The 23,489-nt window shown below is 46.5% G+C and overlaps 1 protein-coding gene across 1 annotated transcript in view; it reads right to left on the bottom strand.

The window, feature by feature from the left end:
• tnrc6ba (trinucleotide repeat containing adaptor 6Ba) overlaps positions 1-23,077 on the bottom strand; it is a 44,675-nt gene extending 21,598 nt beyond the window's left edge. Inside the window, exons 1-20 of the mRNA XM_070445036.1 lie at positions 22,565-23,077; positions 20,926-21,013; positions 20,481-20,502; positions 18,312-18,668; positions 15,093-18,089; positions 14,690-14,860; positions 13,561-13,760; positions 13,314-13,388; positions 12,924-13,136; positions 12,423-12,530; positions 11,869-11,997; positions 11,293-11,457; positions 7,540-7,677; positions 2,796-2,991; positions 2,371-2,532; positions 2,037-2,198; positions 1,679-1,822; positions 1,293-1,385; positions 795-1,004; positions 334-408 (exon numbers count right to left, since the gene is read on the bottom strand). Of these exons, the coding sequence (XP_070301137.1) occupies positions 334-408; positions 795-1,004; positions 1,293-1,385; positions 1,679-1,822; positions 2,037-2,198; positions 2,371-2,532; positions 2,796-2,991; positions 7,540-7,677; positions 11,293-11,457; positions 11,869-11,997; positions 12,423-12,530; positions 12,924-13,136; positions 13,314-13,388; positions 13,561-13,760; positions 14,690-14,860; positions 15,093-18,089; positions 18,312-18,668; positions 20,481-20,502; positions 20,926-20,982 (5,674 nt within the window). The 5' untranslated portion in view covers positions 20,983-21,013; positions 22,565-23,077. The remainder of the gene's footprint in view (positions 1-333; positions 409-794; positions 1,005-1,292; positions 1,386-1,678; positions 1,823-2,036; positions 2,199-2,370; positions 2,533-2,795; positions 2,992-7,539; positions 7,678-11,292; positions 11,458-11,868; positions 11,998-12,422; positions 12,531-12,923; positions 13,137-13,313; positions 13,389-13,560; positions 13,761-14,689; positions 14,861-15,092; positions 18,090-18,311; positions 18,669-20,480; positions 20,503-20,925; positions 21,014-22,564) is intronic.
• Positions 23,078-23,489: the final 412 nt, after the last annotated feature.

Here is a 23,489-nt window from a genome sequence, read left to right as displayed (position 1 = left end):
TGACGGATGGTGTGTGTGTGGTGAGTAGGTAGTCGTTGATGGGTTGATTGGCTGTTGCCTTGTGTGTGTGTGTGTGTGTAGGTAGTCTTTGATGAGGGATGTGTTTGTGTGAACTAGGTAAGTATCGTACCACGATATTGTGTGTGTGTGTAGGGTGTGTGTGTGTGTGTAGTGTGTTGTGTGTGTGTGTGGTGTTGTCGTGTCGTGTGTGGAAGGATAGTCTTGAATGAGGGATGATGTTGTGTGTGTCTATCGATGTCCTGCATAGGGATGATGTGTGGTGTGCGTCGTGTGTGTTAGGTAGTCGTTGATTGAGGGATGATGTGTGGTGACTGTGGAGTGAGGTGCAGCAGAGCACCAGCCAGCAGCTTCCTCTGGAGGTCCCCCCATCACTCCAAGCAGAGCCTGCTAGAACCAAAGCACATAGGAATCAGTTCCAGATATTAGAAAACCATTACCTCTGTACTTGCGGCAGGCAGCTCTGGAGCAATGAATGATAAATAAGCCCTACTGTACTTTAAGCTTGCAGCACCCAGAATAAAATATGTAATTTATCTGGGTCCGCGTCCCAAATGGCACCACATTCCCTTTATAGTGCACTAGTATTGACCAGTGCCCATAGGGAATAGGGTACAATTTGGGACGGCAATTCAGATCAAGGCAAGGGACATCCTGGGTACATTTAGTCTGCTGAATGCTTTCCCAGGCAGCAGGGCAGCACAGAACAGTACAGGGTGGAAAGACTCAGAAACACAGGCCCCTCCATTCTCTACAACATTGTGTTATGATATTACCAGGGCCATATCTGGTTTCCTGGATCCCACTCGAGCTGCCCCAGCCACGGGCCTGCCATGGGCCACGGGACGGCGAGGCCTGCTTCTGATTGGTGAGTCCCGGGGGTGGGCGTGGCAGCTGCTGGGACTGTTGGTTGCGATTGGTCTTCCACATCTTGTTGTGTCCAATGGGCTCAGGGGGCCAGCTGGTCTTATACTCTGTGTAATTTGCTGTGAGAAACAGGAAATGAACTAAAGTCAGAACTGCCTCTGTTATAACCGCACACGTGGAGGATGGAACACACAGAAAAACTAAACGAAGACAGAGTTGAAACTCGATTAACTGAATGATACAACAGCTGAAACAGTATGAGTGAAAAAAGCAGAGGAACACTATTTGAAATGCCAGGAGAATATTAAGTGAATGTGTAACACTTTCGGTGAAAGGCACATTAGGACATTCGTAAACCATACATAACACATTTACAGTAATACTGTGAGTGTTTTCCAGTCTGCTACCTGAGTTGTGTGCGTTGTTGAGGGGGCTGTCTGAGGCACTGTAGGGCCAGGCACCAGGTGAAGGCAGCAAGGTGTTCAGGGAGGGGTTGGGTTCTGAAACAAACACCACAAGCTTAGCTAGCATCAACACACCATCAAGATATATGTATTATTAACACAACCTGATATTTAACTGACTGATGCATGTATTGATGGGTATGATTTCAGTGTTATGTGAAAGTTTCTTTGACTTTATGTGAGAACATGGAGGGTTGACTATATACTTATGTAATGTGTTACTGTTAAGTAATAAGTAATGTCAGGTCAGCCGGTCTCAGCAACTAGTCCTCGGAATGTGGACTTAGTCATAGATACAGGAGTAACTCTGCTTCAATCTAGGTAGGTACCTGTGTTGTCTCTTAGCAACTGGTGCTCTGTGTCATTGAGGCTGGACGGCCCAGGGATTCCCATCATGCTCCCTGGGGTCATGTAGGGATCAGACTCGGGGTCGATGCTCTGGATCCCCTTCCAGGGCACGCCGGGCTGGAACTCTGACATCATAGACAAACATACAGGAATTCTAGATTAGAATTTCAGAGCAAATAGAAGCCCTCCTCATCGACTTAACCCTGGTCACAGAGAGTTGCAGGCTTCTGTTCCAGCCCAACACTAACTGATTCAGGGGATTTGATCAAATCAAGTGTGTTAGTGGTGGGATAGAACAAATCCCGGCACATTCAGTTGATATTTAGAAGGGCCACTCACCAGGAGGCCAGCTGGACGTGCCCTGGGGCTTGGAGCTCATCTTGTTCCCAGGAGTACGGTGCCAGTTGTCCCCCTGTGTGGGCATACCTAGCCCCTCCCCTACCATCATGTCATACTGGGAGTATGGCGAGCCACCCCTCCTCATAGGGGTGGACATAGGACCTGAAAGGGAGAGGGGGATGGAAAGACAGAGGGGGAAGAGAAGACATAGTGAGATGAAGAGAAGAAAAAAATAAAGTCAGATGAAAAAGCAGCTGATGGGTCGACAATGTTGGCATGTCATACTGTAATTAATTCAGTACACTCACTACAGAATAAGGGCTTTCGCTCTCACCGTTTTTGTGGAGGCTCTCAGGAAGGGAGGGGGCAGGAGAATGACCCTCCATCATCCATTTGAAGCGGGATTGCTGCCCCCCCACATCCTTCATGCCCCCTGGGCCCCCCACCACCGAGCCCCCCATGTCCAGACCAGACATGTTCACTCCTCCACTGTACCCTGAGGGGGGGAGCAGAAAGGTGTCAGAGCTGATGGCAGGTGGCATGTACAATGACTCAATTACATGCAGAGCATCAGTCAGTATGCAATGAAAATCCTCAAGATGGTCTACATTGTTAGTGGTTTGTATTGAAAATAATATATTCTAGTTATGTGTTAATTTTAGGGATGTTCTCTCAGGTAAAAAGGAAAATCTCAAGTATGTGACAAGAGACTATTATCTATCCTTTATCTCCATTCATATCTATGTGTACACCACTCACCAGAGTAGCCCTGTGTTTTCTGGTGCAGGTCCACAGAGCCCCCCATGCCTGGATGGGGCAGGGAGTCTGCCATAGGCAGTTTTGGGCCTCCCCCTCCCAGGTGAGAGGGGGACAGTTTGGAGCCCACTCCCACCCCGCCGACGCCCTGCTGCTGCTGTTGCCTCTGCTGCTGGAGAATAGCCACGATCCTGGCCAACTGAGGAGAGAGATGACGGATTAGTGGGATTGAAAACCCTGTAAGCAAACACGGCAACATGAGCGCATCACCACAGTCTGACTATCCATGCGATGCTGTGACAGTAATTCCTCAAGTACAGAGGTTTACCCGAGTCATAGCATGAAATAAGTGGGGTTGTGTTGTTTCCAATGCAGTAGTATTAGTAGCTGCTGTACCAGTAGGAGTACCTGTTGTGGGTCGGCCTGCTGCCGTACGTTCTGGTATTTAGTAGAAGTAGTAGCAGTGCTCGACTTGGACTGAAATAGGTGACTGTACTCATTTTGGGTGCAGTAGCAGTAGTAGTGGTTGTAACAGTAGTAGTGGTGGTGGTAACAGTATTATTTATTTAAAAACAAAATAATAAACTTTAACTAAGCAAGTCAGTTAAGAACATATTCTTATTTACAATGATGGTGGGTCGTTCAGGGGCAGAACGACAAAGTCTTACCTTGCCAGCTCAGGGATTCGATTCAGCAACCTTTCGGTTACTGGCCCAACGCTCTAACCACTAGGCTACCTGGCGCCCCAACAGTAGTGGTAACAGTAGTGGTGACGGTAAACAGTAACGGTAGTGGTGGTAGTAACAGTAGTGGTGGTAGTAACGGTAGTAGTGGTGGTGGTGGTAACGGTAGTGTTTTTTCCCCCCCAACAATTGTTTAGACAGATTATTTCACTTTTAATTCACTGTATCACAATTCCAGTGGGTCAGACGTTTATATACACTGAGTTGACTGTGCCTTTAAACAGCTTGGAAAATTCCAGAAAATTATGTCATGGCTTTAGAAGGCTAATTGACATAATTTGAGTCAATTGGAGGTGTACCTGTGGCTGTATTTCAAGGCCTACCTTCAAACTCAGTACCTCTTTGCTTGACATCATGGGAAAATCAAAAGTAATCAGCCAAGACCTCAGAAAAACAATTGTAGACCTCCACAAGTCTGGTTCATCCTTGGGAGCAATTTCCAAATGCCTGAAGGTACCACGTTCATCTGTACAAACAATAGTATGCAAGTATAAACACCATGGGACAACGCAGCCATCATACCGCTCAGGAAGGAGACGCGTTCTGTCTCCTAGAGACAAATGTATTTCGGTGCGAAAAGTGCAAATCAATCACAGAACAGCAAAGGACCTTGTGAAGATGCTGGAGGAAACAGGTACAAAAGTATCTATATCCACGGTAAAACGAGTCCTACATCGACATAACCTGAAAGGCCGCTCAGCAAGGAAGAAGCCACTGCTCCAAAACCGCCTTAAAAAAGCCAGACTACGGTTTGCAACTGCACATGGGGACAAAGATCGTACTTTTTGGAGAAATGTCCTCTGGTCTGATGAAACAAAAATAGAACAGTTTAGCCATCATTATGTTTGGAGGAAAAAGGGGGAAGCTTGCAAGCCGAAGAACACCATCCCAACCGTGAAGCATGGAGGTGGCAGCATCATGTTGTGGGGGTGCTTTACTGCAGGAGGGCCTGGTGCACTTCACAAAATAGATGGCATCAAGAGGAAAGAAAATTATGTGGATATATTGAAGCAACATCTAAAGACATCAGTCAGGAAGTTAAAGCTTGGTCTCAAATGGGTCTTCCAAATGTACAACGACCCCAAGCATACTTCCAAAGTTGTTGCAAAATGGCTTAAGGACAACAAAGTCAAGGTATTGGAGCAGCCATCACACAGCCCTGACCTCAATCCCATAGACAATTTGTGGACAGAACTGAAAAAGCGTGCGCGAGCAAGGAGACCTGACTCAGTTATACCATCTCTGTCAGGAGGAATGGGCCAAAATTCACCCAACTTATTGTGGGAAGCTTGTGGAAGGCTACTCGAAATGTTTGACTCAAGTTAAACAATTTAAAGGCAATGCTACCAAATACTAATTGACCCTCTGGGAATGTGATGAAAGAAATAAAAGCTGAAATAAATCATTCTCTCTACTATTATTCTGACATTTCACATTCTTAAAATAAAGTGGTGATCCTAACTGACCTAAGACAGGGAATTTTTACTTGGATTAAATGTCTGGAATTGTGAAAAACTGAGTTTAAATGTATTTGGCTATGGTGTATGTAAACTTCCGACTGTATATATTTTTGTAGTCGGGACCCGCAGTCCGTATTGACCCCGCTCTGTGTCCGGACCGCCAGTTGACTATGGGGGAGGGGGAGCGTCTATATTACCAGATGTGCTATTGGCAATAAGCATCATCACCTGTAGCCTAAGTGATGCAGCATAGTGGGTATAAAATGTACATAGACAAACCTTCTGCTTCAACCTATCTGCATTTACACCATTGGACATATCCTGATTATAATTATTATTAATAATGTAATTATTATTAATACATAAATTATTATTCTGGGGGGTTTCTATTACAAAGTAGGCCTATGTCATTGCTCTTTTAAGATGCCATTGCCCCTTTAAGAGCTCTGTTGGGCAGCTGCGCCTAACATATTTGTAAAACGATGCCACTCGCGCAATTGGAAGGAGCAGACAAATAAACGTGGTAGCAATGGAAAACTGCTTTCAAAAGCATTTTCCCGTGATTGCATTAAGAATTGTTGTGCATTGACTGCTTGTCAGAATACACGTTTCCCTCCTATGGCTCTCGCAATTAGAATGCGCCTCGAGAGTAATATTTATCTCGCATAAAACACACAACAAGACTATTAGGTAAATAGGTCAAACTATTCTATAGGGTTGTCCGATTAAAAAAAAAAAATTATAATAAAAACATGAGCTGGCGCATACCCAGAGAAAATTATTTTATGTAGAGGTGCTGAATAACGGCGAATAAACTATAAGCTATAAAAATAGAGTCGCACACTCTATATATAAACTCCCAGTAATTTATCAAGTAAGTCACCACTGTTTCAGCATCACTGTGCCTTCTTCAGGGTAATGTCAAGAATGCTTGAACCAGGTTATGTAGAGAAACAGCGCAACCAATGACAACAGTGTGTCATAATTATTAAGTGAATTAGAATGAATTGAGTAAAACTTAAAAAACAATAGTTTATAGCATATTGAATATATTAGGCTATTGTTATCATATGGAAACAATTAAATATTGTGCATAATATTAGCATAAACATACATTGTTTCATTAAATTTCACATATATTTAATTGTTTCCTATTTAATAAAAAAGTGTTACATGTAATGCATAATAAGCATCATCAACAGGTGGAACATATTGGGTGTGTACGTTGATGAGCTGTAGAAAGAATATATCCATTTATAAGACTTGCTCATAAGAGAGAGTTGTTCATTTGGGGCCTGAGATCAAAGTCAATTTCCAGACAACTAGGTGTCAAAGTTTTTAGATAGGATATCCAGTAAGCCTTCTTTTGTAAAAGTAGGATCTCGATGTTACCTCCTCTCCTTGGTAGAGCAACATGCTCAATGCCTGTGTATTTGAGGGAGGAGATGGGATGGTTTGCTTCAACAAAGTGAAATTTGACTGCCTTCATGACTGGTGACCGCCGGTAATACGGTCACCGCAACAGCCCTAGGCGTGACCACCATTTGCCTCATTCAGCGTGACATCTTCTTTGCATAGAGTTGATCAGGCTGTTGATTGCGGCTTGTGGAATGTTGTCCCACTCTTCAATGGCTGCGCGAAGTGGCTGGATATTGGCGGGAACTTGAACACGCAGTCGTACACGTTGATCCAGAGCATCCCAAACATGCTCAAAGGGTAAAATGTCTGGTGAGTATGCAGGCTTCCAGGAATTGTATAAAGATCCTTGCGACATGGGGCTGTGCATTATCATGCTGAATGGAACGACAATGGGCCTCAGGATCTCTTCACAGTATCTCGGTGCTTTCAAATTGCCATCGATAAAATGCAATTGTGTTCGTAGCTTATGCCCGCCCATACCATAATCCCACCGCCACCATGGGGCACTCTTAAAGTTGATATCAGCAAACCGCTAGCCCACACAATGCCATACACGTGGTCTGCAGTTGTGAGGCCAGTCGGATGTACAGCCAAATTCTTTAAAAATGACTTGAGGCTTATGGTAGAGAAATTAACATTACATTCTCTGGCAACAGCTCTGGTGGACATTCCTGCAGTCAGCATGCCAATTGTATGCTCCTTCAAAACACGAGACATCTGTGGTATTGTGTTGTTTAACAAAACTGCACATTTGAGGAATGAATTATCCCTAGCACAAAGTGCACCTGTGTAATGATCAAGCTGTTTAATCAGCTTCTTGATATGCCACACTTGTCAGGTGGAAAGATCATCGTCGCAAAGGAGAAATGCTCACCAACAGGGATGTAAACAAATTTGTGCACAAAATTTGAGAGAAATACATTTTTGTGCGTTTGTAAGATTTCTGGGATCTTTTATTTCAGCTCATGAAACACGGGACCAACACTTTACATGTTGCGTTAATATTTTTGTTCAATGTATTTGGGAATATATTTAATAGGACAGACATGACTCTGTATTAGACCTGTCATCTCCTAATCAATATAATAGTAGTAGTAGTGGTAACAGTAGCAGTAGAAGTAGTACCTGTTGTGGGTCGGCCTGCTGGCGTGGGTTTTGGGGGAACTTCCTCTGGTTCTGTAGGAGCTGTTGGAGCTGCTGTGGTGAGGTGAGCTGTTGCTGCTGGGGGTTCTGCTGCTGCTGCTGGAGGAGAAGCTGGCAGGCCTGGGGGAGAGGGATAGACGACTGTAAACACCTGTTACAACACCCTAAGAAGAGGAGGGCAGTTTGAACACAGCAGATAGAGAGAGGAGGGGTATGAACAGAGGTTGATAGAGCTGTAAGGTCTCAAAAGATGGAGACCGCCTCTAATTTTTAAAACAAATTGGGCCTACAGTATAGTTGGAAAGTATTCAGACCCCTTCCCCACATTTTATTACGTTACAGCTTTATTCTAAATTTGATAAAATAAAAAATCCTCATAATGACAAAGCAAAAATAGGTTTAGACATTTTTGCAAATGTATTAAAAATAAAGCCAGAAATCCCTTATTTACATAAGTATTCAGACCCTTTGCTATGAGACTCGAAATTGAGCTCAGGTGTATCCTGTTTCCACTGATCATCCTTGAGATGTTTCTACACCTTGATTGAAGTCCACCTGTGGTAAATTCAATTGATTGGGCATGGTTTGAAAAGGCACACACTTGCCTATATAAGGTCCCACAGTTGACAGTGCATGTCAGAGCAAAAACCTAGCCATGAGGTCGAAGGAATTGACCGTAAGAGCTCCGAGGCACAGATCTAGGGTAGGGTACCAAAAATGTTTCTGCAGCATTGAAGGTCCAAGAACACAGAGACCACCATCATTCTTGAATGGAAGAAGTTTTTAACAACCAAGACTCTTCCTAGAGCTGGCCGAGCTGGCCGCACGGCCAAACTGGCTTGAATGCTAAGAGTCACATCTGGAGGAAACCAGGCACTGCTCATCACCACTCCCGAATGGTGCAGCGGTCAGTCCCTGGTTTGAATCCAGGCCATATCTCATCCGGCCGTGATTGGGAGTCCCATAGGGCGACGCACAATTGGCCCAGCATCGTCCGGGTTTGGCCACCATTGTAAATAAGAATGTTCTTAACTGACTTGCCTAGTTAAAGGTTAAATAAATAAAAATAATAATAAAATCACCTGGCCAATACCATCCCTACGGTGAAGCATGGTGGCGGCAGCATCATGCTGAGGGGATGTTTTTCGGCGGCAGGGACTGGGAGACTAGTCAGGATCGAGGGAAATATGAACGGAGCAAAGTACAGAGATCCTTGATAAAAACCTGCTCCAGAGTGCTCAGGACCTCAGACTGGGGCGAAGGTTCACTTTCCAACAGGACAACGACCCTAAGCACACAGCCAAGACAACGCAGGAGTGGCTTCGGGAGAAGTCTCTGAATGTCCTTGAGTGGCCCAGCCAGAGCCCGGACTTGAACTCGATCGAACATCGCTGGAGACACCTGAAAATAGAGCTAAAGGCTAGAGCTGCCGCTTTCAAGGAGCGGGAGACTAATCCGGACGCTTATAAGAAATCCGAAATTGACGAACCATAAAACAAGCAAAGGGTCAATAAAGGATTAAGATAGAGCCGGTGTAGTAGGATTCAGATGCTCGTCAGATGTGGCAGGGCTTGAAACCTATTACGGACTACAAAGGGAAATCCAGACGCGAGCTGCCCAGTGACGCGAGCCTACCAGAAGAGCTAAATGCCTTTTATGCTCGCTTCGAGGTAAGCAACACTGAAGCATGCGCACGAGACCACCAGCTGTTCTAGATGACTGTGTGATAACGCTCTCCGTAGCTGATGTGAACAAAACTTTTAAACAGGTCAACATTCAAAGCCGCTGGGCCAGACGGATTACCAGCACGTGTGCTCAAAGCATGCGCGGACCAACTGTCAAGTGTCTCCACTGACATTTTCAACCTCTCCCTAACCGAGTCTGTAATACCTACATGTTTCAAGCAGACCACCATTGTCCCTGTGCCCAAGGAAGCGAAGGTAACCTGCCTAAATGATTATCGCCCCGTGGCACTCACGTCGGTAGCCATGAAGTGCTTTGAAAGGCTGGTCATGGCTCACATCAACAGCATCCTCCCGGACACATTAGACACACTCCAATTCGCATACCGCTCCAACAGATCCACAGACGACGCAATCTCATTCGCACTCCACACTCGCACTTTCTAACCTGGACAAAAGGAAAACCTATGTGAGAATGCTGTTCATCAACTACAGCTCAGCATTCAACACCATAGTGCCCACGAAGCTCATCACCAAGCTAAAGACTCTGGGACTAAACACCTCCCTCTGCAACTGGATCCTGGACTTCCTGACTGGCCGCCCACAGGTGGTAAGAGTAGGCAACAACACGTCTGCTGCCACACTGATCCTTAACACTGGGGCCCCTCAGGGGTGTGTGTACTTAGTCCCCTCCTGTATTCCCTGTTCACTCACAACTGTGTGGCCAAACACGACTCCAACACCATCATTAAGTTTGCTGACGACACAACAACTTATCACCGATAACGATGAGACGGCCTATAGGGAGGTCAGAGAACTGGCAGTGTGGTGCCAGGACAACAACCTCTCCCTCAATGTGAGCAAGACAAAGGAGCTGATCGTGGACTACAGGAAAAGGCGGGCCGTACAGGCCCCCATTATCATTGACGGGGCTGTAGTGGAGCGGGTCGAGAGCTTCTAGTTCCTTGGTGTCCACATCACCAACGAACTATCATGGTCCAAACATACCAAGACAGTCGTGAAGAGGGCACAACAACAAAAAATTCCCTTCGGGAGACTGAAAAGATTAGGCATAGGCCACCAAATCCTCAAAAGGTTCTACAGCTGCACCATCGAGAGCATCCTTACCGGTTGCATCACTACCTGGTACGGCAACTGCTTGGCATCTCACTGTAAGGCGCTACAGATGGTAGTGCAAACGGCCCAGTACATCACTGGGGCTAAGCTTCCTGCCATCCAGGATCTATATAATAGGCGGTGTCAGAAGAAAGCCCATAAAATTGTCAAGAGACTCCAGTCACCCAAGTTAGACTGTTTCCTCTGCGACCGCATGGCAAGTGGTACGGAGCACCAAGTCTAGGACCAAAAGACTCCTCAACAGCTTCTACCCCCAAGCCATTAGACTGCCGAACAATTCATAAAAATCGCCACCGGACAATTTACATTGACACGCGGCCATCACAAAGAGTGGCCATCACAAAGCCCTGACCTCAATCCCATAGAAAATTTGTGAGCAGAACTGAAAAAGCGTGTGCGAGCAAGGAGACCTACAAACCTGACTCAGTTACACCAGATCTGGCAGGGGGAATGAGCCAAAATTCACCCAACTTATTGTGGGAAGCTTGTGGAAGGCTACCCGAAACATTTGACCCAAGTTAAACAATTTAAAGGCAATGCTACCAAATACTAATTGAGTATGTAAACTTCTGACCCACTGGGATTGTGATGAAAGAAATAAAACCTGAAATAAATAATTATCTCTACTATTATTCTGACATTTCACATTCTTAAAATAAAGTGGTGATCCTAACTGACCTAAGACAGGAATTTTTACTAGGATTAAATGCCAGGAATGATGAAAAACTGAGTTTAAATGTATTTGGCTAAGGTGTATGTAAACTTCAGACTTCAACTGTATATAAAAACATTGATGCTTCAACCAACATGGCTTTAATCAGAACAAATCTAAGGTAAGTTTTTGTGTTCCTCAAGGCTTTGTTCTCTGACCACTACTGTGATCATTCTAGTGTTGTATAGGAGTATAGCTACTCACCAGCTGGAACTGGATGTGCGGGGGGTAGATGCTGCTCAGCATGGCGATGTGCTGGGGGGACAGCTGAGGGGGGAACACGCCCCCTCCTACACCCCCCACCCCACCCACACCTCCGACTCCACCCACGTTGGGAGGCGGCATCTGCTTCAGCACAGAACCTGGCACCTGGAACACGTACCACCGTGTTACCATGGGAACGTGGAATATAAAGCATCTTCTGTCTAGCACATTCCATTTCAAAACAGCATATCAGTGAGTGCACTAACTCATCGATTTGGTGAGGGTTTTTTTATCCATTGAGTGTGGTCACCTAAATACTCCCATTAGCCTATGAACAAGAGCAGGCTGGTGAAATAAATCACATCTCTGGAAACAACGTTTCACAGAAAGAACTTACTAAGAAGCCAACGGACCAAAAATCTATTGTTCTGAGCAGAGGTTTGGGCATATAGGAGACTGATTTACATAAAGGAGTTCCTTGATAAAAGCCTTGTAAAGGTGAACGTTAAAACAACTGATTACCTCTAGAGTCTGATAAAATGTAAAAAAATATATAAATAATAAACAAAAGGGTACCTGAGGTGACAGGAACTGATGAGGCACTTGTGCTCGTATCCCTGCGGACGGGTTTATGGGTGGCACACCGGGCTGGTGTCTGGACGGGGGCATCCCACCACCGCTGCTGCCAAACATGTTATGACCACCCTGACAAGGAAACAGAGGGAGGGAGTGGGTTAGAAACATGGCTGACTCTTTGACAGACATAACGATGGGGGAGATAGGGTGGGAAATGAGAGACACAGAAGAGGACGATACAACACTGACACAGAGGAACTGATTTTGGGGGACTTTTAACTTGATGTTTAAAGGGAAAATCTGCAATTGCTGCATACATTTTTTATTTTCTATTAAATGATATGTATGTATTGATTTTTGAAGAACACAATTTGAGGGATGGACAGTAAGAGAAGTTTCTATGTACAGGGAGATGTGGTGAAGTAGCCTGGTCCCAGATCTTATGGAATAACAACAATAGTCAGAGTTGGCTAAAGCAGAAACAGATCTGGGACCAGGTTAGTGGTGAAGCAATGAGCTGATGGTCTAATGGAGACAGAGGGACACAGCCTTACTTGTCTAGGGGGGATAGTGTGGTTGTAGAGGGGGGAGGGCTTGTAGACAGAGGGTGGAGAGTACTCCTCCCCAAGGCACCCATCCTGATTGGTGAAAGGCAAGGTCTGCTGATCGCAGTGACAGCCAATCAAAGTAGTTTCCCAATATGGGGGAAGAAGTAGGCGAGACAGGGAAGGGACCGGAAGAGGGACACAAAAAGAAGGAGGGCACAGGAAGAGGGACACCAAAATAAGGAGGGGACAAGAAGAAGGATACCAAAAGGAGGGGGGGGGGGGAAGTAAGAAAGAAAGAGACATAGAATAAAGTGTTAACGAGACAAGTGGTACTTGGAGAACAGTCAAAGTCACAGAGGTTGCGTCCGAAATGGAACCATGCACCCTTTAGTGCACTACTTTTGACCAATACGTATAGGGCTCTGATCAAAAGTAGTGTACTATAAAGGGAATAGGGTACCATTTGAGACACATCCACAGAGCATTGCGATGGTCTGAGGTACCAACCTTGTCATAGTAAGGCCCAGGGTCGCCAGGCCCCATCTCTTTGGAACCAGGTGAACGGTAGACCATCCCTCCTCCTCCCATGGCTCTCTGCCCTCCTTTACGCATCTCTCCATTATAGTCATTCAGACCCATCCCTCGCTTCTCTCCTTCCATCTTCTTATCCTGAGGAGGACCAGGGGCCAAGTCCAGAGGCCGCCCACTAGGATCATCACCCTGCAAACACAGCACTCATCACTCATATCCTCATCACTACCACCATCATAAAATCAACCCCACCATACCTATTGGCATGTCATCCTAGATACAACAACACATTTCTCACTACATACAGTATCTCAAACACAGTGGATGCCTGTGGGCTCTAAACTTAGCCTTATCTCTGAAACTTACCAGGAGCCCCATGTTGGAGAACTGTTTGTTCATGGGGTTCATCCAGGAGTCTCCTCCTCCACTCTTCAGGGGAGCCTGAGAAACAAACATACAGATATAACATTTCTGGCAGTAAGTTTTTTTCTGGCACAAACAAAGGCCATTCTCCCACCAAAAGGCCTCATCAAAAATCCAACTCCTCTCAAGTATCTGAATGAGGCAACTACCATAGAAAACCTAACCTAACCCATTGTGGATGCTGTCCTACCTTGTTGTTGGGCTTCTTGCCCCCGTGACCTTGGCCCCAGCCCCCACTGTTGTAGGAGGAGCTGCTGCCCTGGGACCCAACACTGTTCCACACCCCTGCTCCTCCCTCCTCCTCTTCCTCCCAGCTGGAGTGACGCGAGGCCGCCACCGAGCCCTGGTCTCCCTCACCCCAGCCTCCTTCTTGCATAGACTTTGAACCTGCTATGGAAATAACAATGAGTAGCATTATTACACCAATAATATGCTGTGTGTTATGATGACACTGCAAATCTGTGATTGTGTCTGGATTTTTTGGGAGACATTTTGTAAACAAACCCTATGTCTCTACCATTAATGGTTAAAAAGTTACTGACGATTTACTCTGAGAATTTAGCATGATTAGAGTGAATAGAATATTATGACGGCCATGGACAAAAATGGTCGCTGCTCTTTAGAACTCGGTCACTGCTCTTTGGGCAGAATGGCACTAACTTCATGACAGTCCGCTTGTAGTTTGCCAAAGGGCACCTAAAGGACGCAGACCATGAGAAACAAGATTATCTGGTCTGATGAAACCAATATTGAACTCTTTGGCCTGAAAGCCAAGCGTCACGTCTGGAGTAAACCTGGCACCATCCCTACGGTGAAGCATGGTGGTAGCAGCATCATGCGGTGGGGATGTTTTTCAGCAGCAGGGACTGGGAGACTAGTCAGGTTCGAGGGAAATATTAACAGAGCAGAGAGAAATCAGAGAGATCCTTGATGAAAACCTGCTAAATAGCTGTGCAGCAATGGGAGAAACTTCCCAAATACAGGTGTGCCAAGCTTGTAGTGTCATACCCAAGAAGTTGAGGTTGCAGTCGCTGCCAAAGGTGCTTCAACAAAGTAGAGTAAAGGGTCTGAATACTATGAAAATGTGTAAATCAGTTTATTTGTAATTTGCAAAAAATTATAAAAACCAGTTTTTTGACATTATGGGGTATTGTGTGTAGATTGATGAAGGGAAAAAACAACATACTCCATTTTAGAATAAGGCTGTAATGTAACAAAATGTGGAAAAAGTAAAGTGGTCTGAATACTTTCCGAATGTACTGAACCTAATCAGACATCGTCATGTCTTTTTGAGGCTTTACAGTAGTTAGTTTCCTTACCAGATTTGATGGGGTTGGGTGAGGGGTTTCCCCAGCCAGAGGTGTTCTTCCCAGGTTCCTCCCCAGGGTCTCCCCAGCCGGTGGGGGTCTCAGTGGGCTTCCCCCAGGCTGCGGTGCCGTTGTCCACCGGGGGGTCTGAGGGAGAGCCACCATCCCAGCCAGACGATGGAGCTACACACACGGGCAGGGATGTATCCATCAGTGATACAGTTGTGTGATTTATGTACGGTGCTCTACACGTTTATGGGAAAGACTGATTTCTAAAAGGCTTATTTATGCATTATGTCTTTACCAACAATCCCTTCCTTCCACTCCGCATGTCTATTAGGTAATAGGCTTAATCTTATATTTTAAAAATCTATGCGAACAGTCCAGCATCAAAGTATAACAGTTAGTCTCTTACCCATCCCTGGAGCTTTCCCAGGTCCAGGTCCATGGCCAGGGTTGATGTCTCTGCCTCCCATCCCAGTGGGCTGCCTCCCAGGCCCAGGTTGCTGCTGTAGAGCTGGAGGCCCAGGCTGCTGCTGTTGGGGCGGTGGTCCTGGTCCCTGGCCGTGCATTGGCAGCTGCTGACCAGCGGGAACACCGTTCTTCTCCCACAGGTTGACAGCCTTGTTATTAAACTGGCTGGGGTCTCCCCAAGCCGACGTCCCATCGTCAATGTCCATCTTCCTGCTAATGAATTGTGGTGAAGGTTCCTCCCACCCGCTGGACTGCGGCCCCTCCCCTCCATTAGGACCGCTGGGGATGGGTCCGGCCGTCCAGCCTGAGCTGCTTTGGTTTTGGGCCTGGGGGCCCGATGGTCTCCCCCAGCCCCCTCCTCCTTGCATGTCCCCTGGGTCCAGCGCTTGCTGCGGTAGCGGCTGCTGCTGGGGCTGTGATTGGTGCTGCTGCTTTTGTGCCATGGGGCCTTTCAGAGAGGCTGTCTGGCTGTTTGGCATCTGTGACGGGTGCATTTTCCCACCCCCCCCTCCACCCCAACGCCCCTGGTGGGGTTTGTTGCCTCCCATGTCCACACCTGCCCCTCCTCCACATGTACCTCCTGCCCCCCAGGCTCTCCTCGGGGCTCCCTCGTCCCAGCTACCCCACGTACCGACTTCTGAGTCTCCCCCACCTTTCCTTTCCTCTCCCCATCCTCCTCCTCCTCCACTGCTTGATTTGGCCTCTCGCTCTCCCCAGTCCCCCCCACCCCTCTCCCTCTGTCCACCACACCCTCCTCCATCCCTCCCCATCTCCTTCCATCCTCCTCCTGTCCCCTTCTCCTCCTGGCTGCCTCCCCAGCCACCACCACCTCCACCTTGGTTACCCTGTTGTCCATTATCTCCCCACCCTCCTCCTCCACCACCACCACCACCACCTCCTCCTCTACTACTACGTTCCCTCCCTCCACCCCACTCTGATCCTTCGTTCCCCCATCCTTTTCCTTGGCTCTCCCCTGGTCCTACCCCACCCCAGCCTCCTGTAGGCTTCCCCTGGCCTGGTCCAAGGCCTCCTCCTCCTCCCATACCTGCTCCAGTGGTCATTGACGCAGATTGTGTGATACCAGAAGGATTCCTCATGTTGGATCCCGGGTGAGGTGGTCCTCGGTTGGGTAGGGAGTTGCTGCAACCGCTGCTGCTGTTACCACCACTCTCCCAGCCCTCCCCAGAGCCACCAGAGGTCCCCAGGGAAGGGTTGGAGTTCAGGTTGGGAGCTGAGCCAGGGAGAAGGGAAGGAGAATCAGTAGTTGTAGCAGAGCCAGTGGAGTACTGAGAAGACGGACCAATGGGAGGTGGAGAGTTTTTGGATGAAGCAGACAACCCAGAACCTCCTTTTCCTGGTTCCAGGTCCCAGGCCACGTTCTGTCTGATCTGGGTCTGGCCCCAGCCCGTGTTGGAGAGGACGCGCGGGTCCAGGTCATTGCGGCTGAGCATTGCCTGTAAGGCCACTTCAGGGTTGGGTGGTGGGGGGTGGGAATACCGGTGGTGGCCATACCCATGGTGTTGATTGTGATTGCCGCCACCTCTGGAGTTTCCTCCACCGCTGGATGAAGAATGACCTCTTCCACCCCGGCCCCCCCCCCACTCCCCTGTGTCCCCCTCTGCCCCTCCGTCCCCCACTCCAACTCCCTTCTGATTGTCCAAAGCTCTTGTCGTAGTGGTGGATGATTTGGGAGAAGAGGCGGCGGCAGGGGGGTTGCCGATACTGCCCCCGCTGCTGCTGCTGCTACTGCTGCGGCCGCCGACACCACCACCAGCCTCCCCTCCTGAATTGCCAACTCCACCACTTCCACCCACCCCACCTGAATTACCTCCCCAGTCTCCAACTGAAGACCCTCGCTCTCCTCCTCCCCACCCTCCCTGAGATACCCCGGCGGTCTGAGTGTTACCCCCACTTCCAGCGCCCCAGGCTTTCCCTCCATTACCCCCCTGAGCGCTGTACCCCCACCGCGAGCCTCCACCACCCTCAGCAGCTCCCCCTTCCCAACCATCAGTCCTTGAGGCACCCGTTTTGGAGTTAGCAGCGGGGAAAGGCTGGCCTCCCCAGGAGGAAGAGGTTTGGGAAGCAGAGAGATTGTCTCCCCCGTTGCCTCCTCCCCCACAGTCTATATTGGCTCCCTCCCCTGTCCCCACGTTTTTTGGTCCTGCTCCGGTCTCCAGTGCCGCTCCACCCCAGCCCCCGTCCGACTGGTGCTCTCTGTCTCTGGGTTGCATTTGGTGAAGTTGGTGCTGATGAGCGGATTGATTCACAGCTAGAGGTGGGTTCCCCAGACCCGGGGCAGAGAGACACCCAGCCAGGCTCTGGAGAAGGGAAGGGGGGGGGGCACCCTCAGAGGAAGCTGCCCCAGCCCCATCCTGCTGCACCAGGGCAGGCCAGGCGGAAGGGTTGGCATTTGGGTTGAAGTTGGCACCAGGGATCACCCCACTGCCACCAAGGGAGCCATCAGGGCCCACTGGCAGAGGGGAGGCTTTGGGAATGGAGGGCAATGATGCCCCTGGAGGACCCTGTGAGGCAGCAGATCCCCACACCACACTGACGGACAGCATACATTCATTGGGCATTGAGAACGAGGAAGTGGGTGATGGGGGACTGCCAGGATCGCCACCTTTCCACGAGGCACTGCTGTTCGGCACTCCACCACCGCCCTCACCCGACGAAGCACTACCACTTCCTGTCCCCGAAGCTTCACCTCCTCCTGCTCCGTTCCCGTCGCCAACGGCAATGCTAGGCCATTCCTCCAGGTCCGAGCCGTCCACGATGACCTTCTCCCTGCCCTGAGAGGGGGGAAGGCTGCCAGAGCCAACCCCCCACGTGGAATTTGCATAATTGGAAGAAGTAGTAGAAGAAGCAGCGATTGATGAGGAGGATGAGGTGAGGGGCAGTGAGGGTGCAGCTGGACCCACATAGCCTGGACTAGAATCTGAACGGGAAACATAAAAGGCACATTATTAAAATGGAAGGTTAAATAAACATCTACTGTTGCCCAATTGTATAAGTCTTGGACACAGAAATAACTTCTTTTTTTTTACCAAAACATTATACAAAGAATGAAATAGGAAGGTATAGGATTCACTTTTAAAGTATTTGAACAGAGTCTAAACTTGCATGATGCTCCATGTTGGGACTCGTTCCAGACACCTACCTGAGGCAGCAGCCATGGTTGCGTTGGGGCCGTCTCCCCCTCCGCCCCCTCCACCCAGTAGCATTGAGGACAGCGGCGGCTGGCCCCTCTTCAGTAGCACTTTGTGGTCTTGCTGGCAGCGGAATCGCGGGGGCACTTCGCGGGGCATGTAGCGCTGGGGGGCCTGGGTGCCTGCTGTGGGGGGCTGTCCGCTGGCCACCGCCGGCCGCTTCGCATTGTTCCCGCCCTGAGGGGGGGCGCCGCCTGCAGCCGCGGTGGCAGGGGAGGAGGATGCCGAGGGTGTGGGTCCAGGGCTGGGGGAAGCAGAGCTGGGGGCAGCAGGAGACTGGGTGGACAAGGGCTTGGTCAATTCTGGCACTGCATGGTGAAGTAGAAGAGAGAGAGAAGTCAGTAAGGAGTATAGAGGACATTCAGCATAAAAATGGTGATATGAAATTAAAAGAACATTTCCTAGTGGATAATAAAACATTTTATCTAGCCATCATCGTTTGAAATAAGAGTCAAATTGCCACATGCCACATTCTAAACAATAGACCAGACCTGGTTCAAATACATGTGTATTTCAAATAATGTAGCCAAATATACTACTTTCATTTGAAGTATTTTTATGTATTTTCAAATAATTGGCTTGGGTTATTTGAAATTGGCTTGGGCCATGAACAGGGGTATTTGGAAATAGCCACAGGATGACCGTTGAAACTATTTAAGATTCTTTATCAATCGGAATATCTGTAGCTACTTTTTAAGTAAATAACTGCAGTCAACTTCTGCCCTAAATTAGGAGATAAAGCAGATTGAGTTCATTTCACCCTTCACATTTTTCATTTCGAAGCTTACCGGTAGTCCCCAGTCATATGGTGTATTTTTTCAAGCACATAATGACGAGAGACCGTTGACTGTTGTGCAGCACTCGTCAGGAAATCTAATTACAACTTTGCCGCTAGATATCTTATAACTAAGTTAACTGTCTTAAATGTGCTAAATGCTCTGCAGTTGTACATTTGGTTTGCTAATTTAGTGGCTAGTTAGCTAGCTTCTTGCAAAATTAAGAGTCTTGGTAACAGCCGAGAATCCCCTCCTGGATCTAGAGACTTACTGTCTAATATTTGCTTTGTGTGTACAGCAAACTGAGTAGCAATTTTGCATTACTTGTATAACTTTAAGAGCTGGGATGTCTGTCCTTAAAAATTGTTTGTCAGAGACTGTATAAAATGTTTGCAATATGTTCATGAGCATTTAGCTAGCATTCCCTATGGGATTTTACATATACTTTTTAGCATTGCTAACCTTTTGGGTTCTAAAATAGCACCCCTTGTGTTCAGTGCCAGTATTACCGAATATCCTGGGATCGCACAAGGATTTCAAATAACCCTAGAGCAAATCAGACCGGAGATAAAATGCATGGAGTACTGCAGTATGAGTATTTTCAAATGCATGTCAATATTTTCCAAATGCACTCCCTAATATATACAGGGGGTACTGGTACAGAGCCAATGTGTTGTACCGGTACCCCCTGTATATAGCCACACTATTGTTATTTTACTGCTGCTCTTTAATTATTTGTTACTTTTATTTCTTCTTTTTTCATATATTTTTTAAAAACTGCATTGTTGGTTAAGGTTGTAAGCATTTCACTGTAAGGTCTACATCCGTTGTGTATGGAGCATGTGACAAATACAATTTGATTTAATATATTCCAATATTCAGTTACTTATGAGAAGGATGGAAGAGGGAAAGAAACTGTGCTCTTTATCTGCTGGATAGTGTGTCACTGGAGTAACAAAACCAACCGCATAAACAAACAAAGCTCAGGCACCCAGAACAAAAATCTTGCGTAATTGCATCAGATGCTTGATTAAGTTCTGGTGGGAGAAATATTAGAAAATTTACTAATGAGACTAGCGAAGTCTCTAGCAAAGTCTCCACCCCTCCGAACAGAAACTCAGACAGTTTTGGGCAAGTCTATGGGCCAAAGATGCAAGCACTTGCGAAATTGTGATTGGTACAAATGATCAGTGACGGAAAATCTGCATACTGGAACAGTACTAAGGTCCTCGTTAGTTGTCGCAAAAAGAAATGATAGCGATGAGAACGACAAGACCGCCATAAGCAGACAGAGAAACACGTGCGACAGGTGAATCTAGCAGAGGACACAAAGACACCACTCACCTTTGTTTTTTTGCTCTGCAACCTGAAAGCCAAATATGGAGATATTAATTAATTTGTTAAAGACATTCAAGTGAAAGACAAACAGAACTGTATGAACGGCAAAGTAGGCCAATGAAAGAGTCAAATGTGTGGCAGTGGCACTGGCTGGTTGGAGTACTGTGGTCTGGACAGAGTGCCAGGCATAACAACACTAATGAACAATCTATTATTCATTACATTTAATTTATTGAGACGTGTTGTGTGTATTGTATACAACTTTGCAATACTGAATATGCCCCAGCTGGCCAGGTCATCACAACTTGGTGATATCATGTAGCCTATAATCTGGTTCATCAGAATACTAGTGTCAAAACAAAAGTTCTAAGAAAAACAATAAGACTGCAACAAGTTAAACTGAGCATCATTCTGGGCAAAGTTGTATGTTGGCGTGGAAATACATCTTTACCTTCTGAGATGCTTCCCTTTTCCTTTTGTCGTCTTTCTTCCTTTTCTTGTCTTCCATGAACTACTGTTCCCTTTCCTGATACTCCTTTCTGGGGGAGAGAGGAAATAGAAGAAACACATTATTAACCGCAAACCAGTGCAACTGTCCTTAGAACAATCTGTATACTGGCTTGAGCCACAATGATTTACAGGTTCAGAAGATTGCTTGGCAGGTGCTGTACTGTTCATAGGGTAATTATCCACATAATACACCTGCAGGAAATGTCAGGCTTATCCTCCCCTCCAAGCCTTGTGAGTTAGCCAGTAAAAGGATGGAGTGTTCAGGTCTTGTTCTAAGCTTCGAATGCTAAAGGCCTAGTCCTGTTGACAAAGCAGGGACACACTTTCTAATGCCTTGTTTTCAAACTATGACTTAACGCTAGCCTAAAGCTAGCCTATACCATGACAGCACTGTAAGGGATCTGAAGTATGGCTGCCTTGACACACCTATTAAAATGCAGTTACTGTTTCTGAAAGGCCAGATATACTAAACGGGTTGGTATTTATCTTAAGGAACCCATAAGTAAGCATTCAAATAAAAAACGGGGCATGTAACGTTACATCACAAAAATACATGAACTGCCAGCCCACTCATTGTTGATAAGAGTCAAGGTGACACATTGCCATGGACACAATGATCTGAAAATGACCTGTAAAGACAACGAAACTGATCATGATGCGAATGTGCAGCTATCTGGCCCTTATTTATCAGTGACATAGTTAACGTTAGAGGCTATGGGGGCTCAGTATGAGCCACAGTTGTCATGATTTCGGGAGCTCGGGGTAACTACTGTCAGACTTATGTAGCTAGTTACGTTAGCTGCAACAGCTATCCTTCATGCACGCACGTAACCTTTCGTGCATGGGAATAAGCAACTAGCTAGCTAGCTACCTTTGCAAGTATGAAGGTGCAACAATTATTACAATATAACTAGCTAATGCTAAACCCTGCTGATGGTGGCCATTCAGCAACCGTGGCTCACAACCAAAACGCTGCATGTCGATGGATGTTAGCCATCGTTATGAAACTATGGCGGGCTAAAAATGGACACATGACACGGACAACAGGCTCAGATCACGAAACCGAGGAGCTAACGTTATCTATCCACGCAACACAGGTAGTTCACTGACTAACGGTAAATGGACCAACATCTTCATATTTTAGTGTACGCGAGGTCTTGCACCGACCTAGCAAGGTAAAAGAGAAGTAGCTAAATTAGCTATCTGCTGTGTCGACCAACTACACACCCTGTAACTAGTTGCTAAACTAGCTAACACCATCTTTGTTTTGTGATTTTAAATACAAGTATGCCAGCATTATTTGCTGCAGGATTACTACCCAGAGTCCGGATTTATATTGCTACATTGGTCTGCTCGTGACTGAAGTAAGTGTCAAGAGAACTTCTCCAGATGCTCACTCGCGCGACGACATCAATTCTGTAGCATGCTAGTTAGCCATATTTTAGCACCGATGTCGACAGAAAATTGCTGCGTTGCAAGACTGTTAGCAATAGCCTCTTATCTATGGAATATGCATATTATTGCAAAATATGCATGCAGTTAACCAACAACTTTACAAATAATGACGAAGATATACTCACCTCAGGAATCACATATGAAATAGAGCTAGCTAACTAAAGCTAAGATTATTTCCTCTTTCATCTGTGACTGAAGTGCTTCAGTGCGAAATCCTCGTTTTTTTTTTTTGTCATTCGAGGCTACTTGAAAATCAACAGCCCCTAAACGAATAATGAGGTAACGTTATGTGGCTAACAAAGAAATATACTTGTTGGTGCTCTTGATTTCTAAGTAAGTACTATGATAATGTAAACCTAGCTAATGTGCAGAAGAATTCGTTTTTAAAGCGCTGGAAAGTCAGTTGGTTGACGGTCGGCCATTTTGCAGCTATGAATCGAATGTCTCGCCAGCAGCAAGCTCTCTCTGGTGGGGGTGAGGGAGATTTTTGTCCTTCAATTAGACAACTGTGGAGTTAGTTTCATACAGCATCATTACCGTTAGACAATAATTCCTTCGTCAAATAAAATACCAGTTTTAATGAATGTCATGGGTTGATCAAGTATGGACACTGTGTGCTGTTAAGGGCTGTCTTTGTAATGACGTCGTATTTCAAAAATGTCTGCCATAAAAATGCTACAAATGTTTTAATTTCATGGATTTGGTATTCTAACTGAAACGTTTAGATGCCCCCCGCCCTTCCCATATTATTTAGAGGCATTGATTGTAATGCACTTTTTTTGTGCTGCAGTATTGACTAAACCCTGAGAGTGGCGCAAGATTTCACACTACACATTTCTTGCTTATTTTCGCCCCCAAATAATCCGCCCGTTTGCTGTCTGTCAGTGAGGCGTTTGTGTTCCTTTGTGTTGAACTTGTCAGGGATACAGTATTTTGGTTGCAACAGTGGTGAAATTCTAATTTGAACTGATTACAACTATATTTCAAATATACAAGTACAGTTGTCTTCTTTAATTACTTGGATGCTGTCTTTAATTTATTTTTTGTCTA

The sequence above is a fragment of the Salvelinus sp. IW2-2015 genome, linkage group LG8 (genome assembly GCF_002910315.2).
Source record: "Salvelinus sp. IW2-2015 linkage group LG8, ASM291031v2, whole genome shotgun sequence".
Taxonomy (NCBI): Eukaryota; Metazoa; Chordata; class Actinopteri; order Salmoniformes; family Salmonidae; genus Salvelinus; species Salvelinus sp. IW2-2015.
This window is presented reverse-complemented; position numbering and strand designations above follow the sequence as displayed.